The following is a 9,766-nucleotide window of genomic DNA, read 5'->3' on the forward strand; positions in this document are numbered from 1 at the left end:
TTTGCAGCCTCCCACTATTTTTAACTCCTCAGCAGGATATAGAATATCAGTTTTGTCTGTTTGGTAGCCCTCCGTGGCTTTCTTGACCAAGTTTTTGCTCGGTCTGTTGAATCTGCATGCACTTTTTGCATTCAGACCACCCTTTATTAATGTTAGTATCTTTCAAATGTCTAATATGCTCAGAACTTGTCTTTGGTTTTTATGAGACTCTTCCTGCTATCATCTGATGCTGTGCTTTTGATATTGGGTAAGACACTGTATAATCAATCCCTGCCTGCCCCTGTTCATGCCATGTCTGATTTCATACACCCCTGACATACTCTTCGTGCTCCCACTCCCATCTCTGTGTAAAGGAAGCAGGCACTTAAGTTACTATCTCTATACTTGCATCTGGTATGATGAGATAGTGCTATTACAGAACATGTCAGCCTTTTATCTTGTTGCAAGGCACTCCTCAGCTTTAATGGCCAACTTAGCACAGGTTCTCTGAACTGCCTTCATGACTTCTCTTCCGTATAAGAAATGAAACCTATTTTCCTTTGTACTCTCACTCTTGTGGGAGCAGTTGTATGTACATCAGCACAACTGCCACATTTTCTGGTACCTTAGGTGCTGCGGAAGCTGCTTAACCACTTAACAACTGCTTTTTCCTCAGCAATTGTAAGAAAACAGTCCATTTAAAACAGTTACTTGTGTATTTATTTAGAAGGACTCACATTTAACCTTAAAAAAAAAACCAGACAAAAATCCAAAATGCAGTTCTGTGAAGTATTTCCAGTTACTGCTGAGCTTTGCATAGGTCTAGCACTTCTGCTTGCTACATAAATATGGAGCTGTCTTGAGAGTATATGGCACTGGGGAGCTTGCAAAAGAGGAGACCAGTGGCAGCCTTGCCTGGTCTTCCCAAAGGTAAGCTGCTCGCTGACCGGTGTTTGTCCAGTGTCTTAGGAGCTGCTTAAAAGAAGCCAACCCAAGAGTTGGAGGCTGTGTCCCCTGGCAAATGTGCAAGGGTTTGAGCTGCAATGCACCTGAATGTATACCCGTCAAAGACGTCAAGCAGGGTGGGAGGTCTGAGGATCGCGCGTGTGCGTTCACACGGGCGGTTGCTTCAGTGGTGTATTCGCCTTGTAGCTGGCGTTCATGTGGAAAAAGGCAATGAGGGGTCTCATTAGCATGGTAGCAGTTACCCATCGCAAAGGCACCTTCCTGGTTCTATTCCGATCTGATCTCCTGAAGGGGGAGAAGTGGAGGTATGCTCAGGGCCGTGAGGCTGACCGCCACACAGTGAGAGAGCTGATGGCTGCTCTCCACAGCTTAGCATCAGCAGGGCTCATCTAGGCAGTGCAGTGGAAAGCAGCAGGGCAATAGGGCGATAAGCACCACTTACAACTTACCTCTCAGTGCCCGCCTTTGTACGCGGACAAGTAGTAAATGTGCTTTTTGTGTGCTCCACGGAGACCGTGCTACCTGCGGGATGAAATGCAGTGGCTAGTACGAGTATGGGTTGAGCTAGCCATGAGTTAGTGCTTGAGACTTGTTCCGTTGCCCCCTCACCTGCGTGGTGCTATAGCAGGGGCAGCTTCTGTGCAATAACTTGCCCGTTTGTGTTACGAAAGCCAGTCATGACATAGGGAGAGGTACTGCAGTGGGACCGGACTGGTAGTGCCTTCCCTGATGAGCCCTGTGAGGGTGACTTCTGAGCATTTAAAGAAGACACAGTCTAGATCCATAGGTCAGTGGGAGGTGTCCCTGCTTGTGGCAGAGGTTTGGAACTAGATGACCTTTAAGGTCCGTTCCAACCCAACCCATTCTGTGGTTCTCCCTTCCCCGTGAGTAAGTGCTATTCTTTCATTTCTAAGGATTACGCTGCTTTCTACTGAGCTCACTGCAGGCTGAGTTTCCTGGTGGAATAAGAAAAAAAGCCTCTCAACTACCCTGTTTTCTTATTCTTATTTCACATTTAGTTTCCTAATTGCAGCCTGGGAATAAAATATCCTTCCTGCTAATTCTGTTCTTTTGTATTTGGGAAATGCTGCCAAGTCTGACAACTTCTTCCTTCCAAAGACACAGCGTTAAGATGTTTATTCCCTGCTTCACAATGACAAATCTGTCAAGAAGCATTGGAGTCTGGAGAAACATGTGTTTTGTGTGTGCCAGTGAAGCAGTGCTTATTATGTTCAGTTTAATTTAAATGGGTCTGCGATAGAGGGATGGCTTTATTTACACATCTCCTAATAACTGTTTGAAGCTGAAAGTTATTTCTGCACTGCAGTGTAAGGACATGGAGTGGATTTTCCCAAAAGCAGCTGAAGAGATTAAATATCACTGCTCAGTAGAAGCAGGGGGTTACATCTGTTATACTCTATTGAGAACTTCAGGTTAGGGGACCTCCTGTTTTCAAACCAGGCTACTTACTGGTTCTCCTTTAATACCACAGTGGAGCTCTTTGGCTTGGAAGATGCCGACACCACTGTCAAACACAGGGTGAAGGCAATGTGTTTTCATCTGCTCCAGGGAAGAAACGTTGCCTGGCTGCACTTTGGGGGTGTATGGGGCACTTATGTCAGTACCATGAGACCCTTGGGCTGCTCCCAGAGAGATCGCTTCTCCTACAGGCTCAGGAAGATGTAATTAGGAGGTGGACAGAAAACTGACTGATGTTTCTTTGTGCAAAAATGCCCCCTTTTCCATAGAAATAAAGAAATAAGACACGAAGCTCTTCAAGCTTCTGCAGTAGTCAAGCCTTGAACAGGTCTCACAGAACCCATTCCTCTGCTGTGGGATTGACTTGAGCTTTGCCTCCTCCCTACACCCCAACTTGCTTCTAGAAGGGGGCGTGGGAAGGAAGCAGGGCAAGAAGCACTTTGCAAACTGCTGTTAGAATCTCTGCTGTACTGGCCTCATTATGGGTCAAGCTGTACTAAAATAGTATCAGAACCTTTTGCATGGCATAGCATGGTAAATGGCATCGCTCTGGGATGAGACTGATGTAAGACAGGAGAATGGCTCTTCGTAGTAAGAGAAACTTGGTGCTAAATTATCGAGTCATGAAAACAAACGTAAGAAGTCACTTTTAACACAAAATAGAACAACTTCCTGGTTTCATTTTATTTCCAATGGTGCTGCCTTGCTGACCGCTCACAACTGCAGAAACCTCGTTCTGCTTTCTTTTCTCCCTGGTGATATGAGACAGATGGTGTATGCTCTTAAATAAGGAAAGACACACGATAAGACACTTGAAAACGTTGCTGTAAACATGCAGAGATTGTGCATTTGTCAGCTAAAATGAATTCTTTCCAATAACTCTTTCTCTGCTTCTACCCCTCAACAAATGTGCAGTTAACCACAGAGTTGAAATCTCCTTTCCCCTGTAGATTGTGTTCCGGAAGATCAGCGACGTCAAACGTGAAGAGGAGGAGAGAATGAAGAGGAAGAACGAGGCGCCCCTGATCTTACCCCCGGACCACCCTGTCCGCCGCCTCTTCCAGAGGTTCAGGCAGCAGAAGGAAGCGCGGCTCGCAGCAGAGAGGGGCCGGGAGCCGGATGAGCTGGACGTGGAGAAGGGGAACGTTCTCGGGGAGCACTCCTCGGCGCGCTCGGTGGTCAAAGCCAGCGTCGTGACTGTCCGGGAGAGCCCGGCGACCCCCGTGGCCTACCAGTCCGCTTCCACGTCTGGGGCCTCTGACCAGGCGAAGCTGCAGGCCCCGACGTCGGACTACGTGGGATGTAAAGTGTCCGGGGACTTCCCCCGACGGAAAGGCTGGGCCAAGTTCAAAGACGCCTGTGGGAAAGGTGAAGACTGGAACAAGGTGTCTAAAGCAGAGTCCATGGAGACTTTACCGGAGAGAACTAAAGCTTCGGGAGAAGCTACCCTGAAGAAGACAGACTCTTGTGATAGCGGCATTACAAAAAGCGACTTGCGCTTGGATAACGTCGGGGAGACGAGAAGCCCGCAGGACCGCAGCCCGGTCCTCACCGAGGTCAAGCATTCCTTCTACCCCATCCCAGAACAGACTCTTCAGGCCACCATGCTAGAAGTGAAACACGAGTTGAAAGAGGACATCAAGGCTTTAAACACAAAAATGACCAATATAGAAAAACAGCTCGCTGAGATCCTTAGGATATTAACCTCAAGAAGAAGCTCCCAGTCGCCACAGGAGTTGTTTGAAACATCAAGGCCCCAGTCTCCAGAATCAGAAAAAGACATGTTTGGAGCTAGCTGAGGTGTTTGTTTTAAACACAAACAAAACCCCGACAAGCAAAGAAACAGCCCCCTAACATTTTAAATGTAACCCTTCTTGAAAACGAGTGAGGGACCAGTTCGCTAAAGCATGTTCCCCGTGTCCAAAAAGGTACGGTACCAGGAATTGCAACCTCATGTCAAGATGGCAGCTGACTCTGAAGCCTTTTTGACAGCAAGGGTACAGTTTCTAAAGTTTCTTTTCTCCCTTGGTGCCCATTTCCCTCCCCAGTTCCTCTCTTTCCCTCGGGATGTTGGAACAAGAATTCTGACAGCAGCAGCAGTCCCCATGGGCCCCAGGTGACCTCTGAGGGTTTTGAAGCATGCCTTACATCGCCTGCTCGGGTTTTGCCTGTGTGAATAAGCACTTGCCAGGGTGCTTGTGTTGTCAGCATCTGGTGGGGTTGTTCCTGCTGCTGCTGTCGCTGTCTCGGTCACCTGTACAGCATGGTCAGTGTCACAGTGTATTTTCATGTATCTCTGATAACACAAAGAGCAGTGGATGTGTGTTATTTCTTTCCAGTGGAATGAGCGCTACTCGGCACCCAAATTATTTTGGGTAGCCAAGGAAGCGCCAAAAAGAGGGAAAAAAAAAAAGTGCTACTCCACTGCAAACTGTGCAGTGCTATAAAGCGACTACATTTAACAACAATCTCGACAATAGCCACGCTGCTTCAGGTCTGTCGCTAAATGGGACCTTCCACATGCTCATGTAATGAGTCAAGGATACTGAGTCTCCCAAACCCGCCTTCTGTCTCAGATGTCTTTGAGTATTTGTTACCTTTGCTTTGAACTCCTGCCACTGGGTGTGCAGTGAGCGCAGCCCACTGCACCACGGGTTGGGAACATCACTAACATTGGCCTCGCCATGAAAATACACTGTGCCGTTTCTGTCCCGGTGTTGCTATGATCTGCTCTTTTAATTCTTGTTACATTATTCTTCTTCAGAAGTTCCTGTTTTAGTAATGTTCATTGTAGCCAAAGGCTCTCACAGAACTTTTAAAGATTTTAGATTGTGGCATTTTCCTCTACATCCAGCTGGAATGTTCCTGCTCTATTCCAGCTAGTACGCAAATGGATAGTAGAGGTAGAAATACAGTGCTTACTGTATGCAAGTGCTATTGTAGCAAGGAAACAAAAAGAGCTGCTTCTTAAAGAAGGAGATGATGTTTCCAAAACTTGTATTTTCGTAACTTTTTTGGGGGGAAGATTGAAGCACTTTACCAAAACTTCTCTTCGTTATTCATGAGATAGCTAGGGTAGCATAGCTGGTATCATGGCTTGGGTTAGCACCTTGGGATACAGGTGTACCCTCCCAGTTTATTCTCTCCACTGACCCAGTATGCTCACTACTTACTTAGCAGTAGGGTAGAGCTCAGAAGCAATGCTTTCTGGGGGTTTCATTTCTAAAGGCAATAGGCCTTACCCTGGTGTGGGAGTACTGAAGTTTTTCTGCATCGTACTAATAAGTCAGTCACAAAACCCACATGATTCTGGGGGCAAGGTTTTTGTTCACGTTAAGAAGTAAGGAGGAGGCAAGGGAAGGATTTCTGCTGTGTTGATGCTTGCACAGTGCAGTGCAGAACTGTGCCAGACATCCCTGGGGAAGCGTGAGGTCCTCTCATGTCCTACACCAGCAGGGAGGACGTGCTGTGCAGAGCCACCAGCTCAGGTCCTGGTCTCTGTTTCTGAGGTAACAGTGCTTGCTTGCAGATGCCGATGATCCCAAGCACAGCATCACCATTTCTGGGTCTAGAGGCAGCTAGTTTAGGCTTTGAAGCATCTTAACCTTGTTTCCATAGAGAAGCATCCACAGGTTGTGGAACTGTTGGAACAAGGCCACGAGGACGATCAGGGGACTGGAGCACCTCCAGTATGAAGATAGGGTGAGAAAGTTGGGGCTCTTCTGCCTGGAGAAGAGAAGGCTGCGTGGAGACCTCAGAGCAGCTTCCAGTATCTGAAGGGGGCCTATAGGGATGCTCTTCATTAGGGACTGTAGCGACAGGACAAGGGGTAACGGGTTAAAACTTAAACAGGGGAAGTTTAGATTGGATCTAAGGAGGAAATTCTTTCCTGTGAGGGTGGTGAGGCACTGGAATGGGTTGCCCAGGGAGGCTGTGAATGCTCCATCCCTGGCAGCGTTCAAGACCAGGTTGGACGAGGCCTTGGGTGATATGGTTTAGTGTGAGGTGTCCCTGCCCATGGCAGGGGGGTTGGAATTTGATGATCTTAAGGTCCTTTCCAACCCAAACCGTTCTATGATTCTAAGGACTGAAATATTCCCAACAAAGAGCTATCAGGATGAGAGCTGGAGGCTACCTTTTCCCTCCCACAAGAGAAGGCAGCAGGGAGGTTCCTTGCTCTAGAACCAAGGTGCCATTTCCTTAATTTACTTCTTGTTCTATGTTTAGGTTTTTCCAGTGGTAAGTAGTGTCTTCTGCAGTTACACACTGCAGACATGCAGGACAGAGGAAGGCTCTCTGACCAAAAGCATGCCCAGTGTTTGGTGCTTCAGTCGCTGCGAGTGGCCACAGTGTCGTGTAACAGCTATGGGGGGGATTGCCCCAGGAAGTCTATATGTAATGGTTTCAGTTAGAAACTGCTGAGGGATTGTTTTTCTTTCTAGTCTCCTCAGGCTGGAAATGGACTGGGTAATGAAATTGTGCCCTGTTTCACTTGTGTATTGATATACGAGGATAACTGATGTCCAAAGTTGCAGCAAGATTTTAGAGACTGGCTTGGAGCCAGTTTCCTAATCCAGACAAATGCCTCATCAGCATCATGTTCCTGACATTAGGTTTTCCTCATAAAATCTTTGCCAGGCTGAAAGCCTTGCTGAACTTTGCAGGCGCTTTGTGAAGGTGCCACCCAGTTACCTGCAGTTGGTTAAACATGGGCATGAGCTTATCCCAGGTGGATGAAGGAGAAAATGTTTATAAGCTCCAAAGTATGCACCTAGTATCTCCAGCATCGCGGTGCAGACATGGAACTACACGTGGTTACCCGACCCTTTGTTGCTCATACCGAGCTGATGGTTCTCAGTGGTATTTTTATGTGCCCTCAGGGATCTGTTAAAGGTGATGCTGGAGTTGCTGGTTGCCCAGGTCTGGAGTCAAGGCAGGGCCAGCCCTGGAGGCCCCACAACTAGCCACAGGTGTGAATAGGGGTGGAGAAGTCCACATTTGATGGAAGTACTTGTCCTGCAGCCTGACGTTCAGTACAACACGATACCTTGCACACCCTTATGACAGCGGGTGGGTGCAGCACAGAGTCCCTTTTTAAGGCTTTTATGGCGCTTATGTAATAAAAGCCATTTATCATCAATTTATAAAGCCTTCCAAGATCGTAATAACACACTCTGGAACTACACTTAAAACCTGATGTCTTTAAAGATTATGGCCAACTGTGATTTTGTTACGGTCATGAAACTGCAGAGAAACTCTGCTCCTCGCAGTGACACCTTTAGGGTGGCTGCTGCAGGCCAGTGCTGACAGCGGGCCATGTCATGTAGATTTGCACAGCTGCAGCTGGGATTAGACCCATTTTATGATGATTTTATGAACCGGCAGGCAATAAAACTCGTTGTAGGAGCCTTCATCTACCCTCAGTAAGGTGTCTGAGCTGTAAGAGAACGTGACCAAAAGACACTATCTATCTAGGATGAGCTTTGGTCTCAGGATTCCCTGGGCTATTCAGTGGTTAAATGGGCAAATCCTTGCCTGCTATGGGAGTAGTCAGGGACTAGTGACTCCTTTGAACTCATCTGCCCCTGTGCTGTGGTGCCCAGGCTCTCCTTCAGAGAGTGGCTAAAAGCACCTGTGTTACAGATCTGTCTTTCTCCATTGAGCCTTGGCTGGATAGTGTGAATACCCACTCTCATTGCTACTTGTTCTTACTCGTCAGCTTTTCCCTTTTCTCTTGTTTCTCTCAATGTGTTGGCCAGGCCCTTTCAGTTACTTACATTATTTTGCAGTTTAGAAGTGAATGATCTCCTCTGAACATAAGGCTTCTGCCCCTTAACAAACGTATGTCCTATAAGAAAAAGGAGAAAACACACAGCTTCAGCTTTACCTGCGTTCTGGCACAGTGCTTCTGCCATGTAACAAGCTGCATTGATCAAAAAGAGATGGTGCACTCCGGTTTTGCTAGGCAGTGGAATTAGGTTTCAGCCGAGAGGAAGAGCCTGGGTTATGATTTGGTAAAATGGGAACTTGTAAAAGTTCATGTTGAAACCGTTAGAAAGCAAACGGGTAAATTTTCAGCACAGGATTAAAACAGCAAACCCCGCCCTTTCCCCCACCATGCTGAGCTACGTTGACTTCTGTGTGTTGCTGTGTGCGTATTACTTGTTTAAACATCATTCTTGCTTTAAATCTCTTTCACAGTGCTGCCCTGAATCCCAGCGAACACCCTGTTTAACAGCTTCGAAGGTGATGTTCTGTTTCTACAGTACTTCACTTTAATGAACCGAACAAGCGATTTACTGTGAATATTAGGTGACACACTTTCAATCACTCTTAAACAGTCTGTGAAAGAATTTAATACCTAATTTGTCTTTACTATATAAACAACAACGTGTATGATGACACTTGTGCAGATGCGTGTACATACACACATATATATAGTATCTATGTATAGATAAGTCTATGGACTGCGTTTCCGTTAAGTAAAAGCACATCCCTCATTTAATGATTCCAGTACAAGAAGGGAGCTTCTTTCTTCCAAAAGCAATCCAGCACATGTCCTAGCTAGTATCTTGTCTGTTAACTGTTGGACTTTTCAGGCCATGACTTAGGGTTTCTCCAGTTGAACAGTGTGACTGAGAGAACAGGTGGCAAGCGTTGCGATAGTCAGGGAACAGGAATACGTGTGAAGTTGGAAGAGCACCGTATCATAGCCGGTGGGAATAAGGCTCAGAAAGCACTCTTTGTTGCTCACGGTATCTCTGAAGCTAAGCCGCCCTGGTAGTGCTTCTCGTGGCTTCTCCTACAAGAGAGGGGGTGGAATAAATGGATTTCATTTTTCTGGTACCAGGGTGTGTCTCCGCAGTGCTGAGCTTGTCCTCCTTCCTACGGGCAGCAGAACACATGGTTGCTGCACCTCTGCTTTCTTGTCCTGGTGTTAGGTGATGAAAAGCGTCTCCTGCTGATGTCTTCATGTCCACGTGGTCTCCTGTGGGTGTGCTGGCTATAACAAAGTCTGTGTTTCAGCTGCACTTCCGATTCCTGATGACCAACCTTTTAGAGAGAGGCCTGTGCAGGGGGAGCTCCAGAAATCTGAGGTGAGGCCCTGGAGGATGCTGTATTCTCCAAGCTGACGTCGTTTAAACCACACTGCTGGGGCAAGCATTGATTCAATTAAATACAAATAAAGCTTTTTGCAATAAGGTATATCCAACATTTAGCCTTAAGATCCTTTCATAAGTGACATAATTCAAACTGTGATTCCATTCTCCTTCCTTATTAATGTTCTGTATTACTTACAGTGTTGCCTAAAGATCTCTTTGCTGAGCTTTCTAAATATTAT

At 46.7% G+C, this 9,766-nt stretch overlaps 1 protein-coding gene across 3 annotated transcripts in view; it reads left to right on the top strand.

Annotated features, from left to right (window-relative positions):
- Window positions 1-9,017, top strand: part of KCNH1 (potassium voltage-gated channel subfamily H member 1) — a 176,625-nt gene extending 167,608 nt beyond the window's left edge. The window contains exons 11-12 of one of the 3 annotated variants that reach the window (XM_057398489.1): window positions 3,375-4,596; window positions 8,626-9,017. In XM_057398489.1, coding sequence (XP_057254472.1) covers window positions 3,375-4,223 — 849 coding nt within the window. In that variant the 3' untranslated portion in view covers window positions 4,224-4,596; window positions 8,626-9,017. The remainder of the gene's footprint in view (window positions 1-3,374; window positions 4,597-8,625) is intronic. The other 2 variants (XM_057398488.1, XM_057398490.1) reach the window with 2 other exon arrangements.
- Window positions 9,018-9,766: the final 749 nt, after the last annotated feature.

This window comes from Pezoporus wallicus, unplaced genomic scaffold, assembly GCF_028554395.1.
Source record: "Pezoporus wallicus isolate ANWC-B61680 ecotype Strahan unplaced genomic scaffold, APGP_CSIRO_Pwel_v1 contig_11493, whole genome shotgun sequence".
Lineage (NCBI taxonomy): Eukaryota > Metazoa > Chordata > Aves > Psittaciformes > Psittacidae > Pezoporus > Pezoporus wallicus.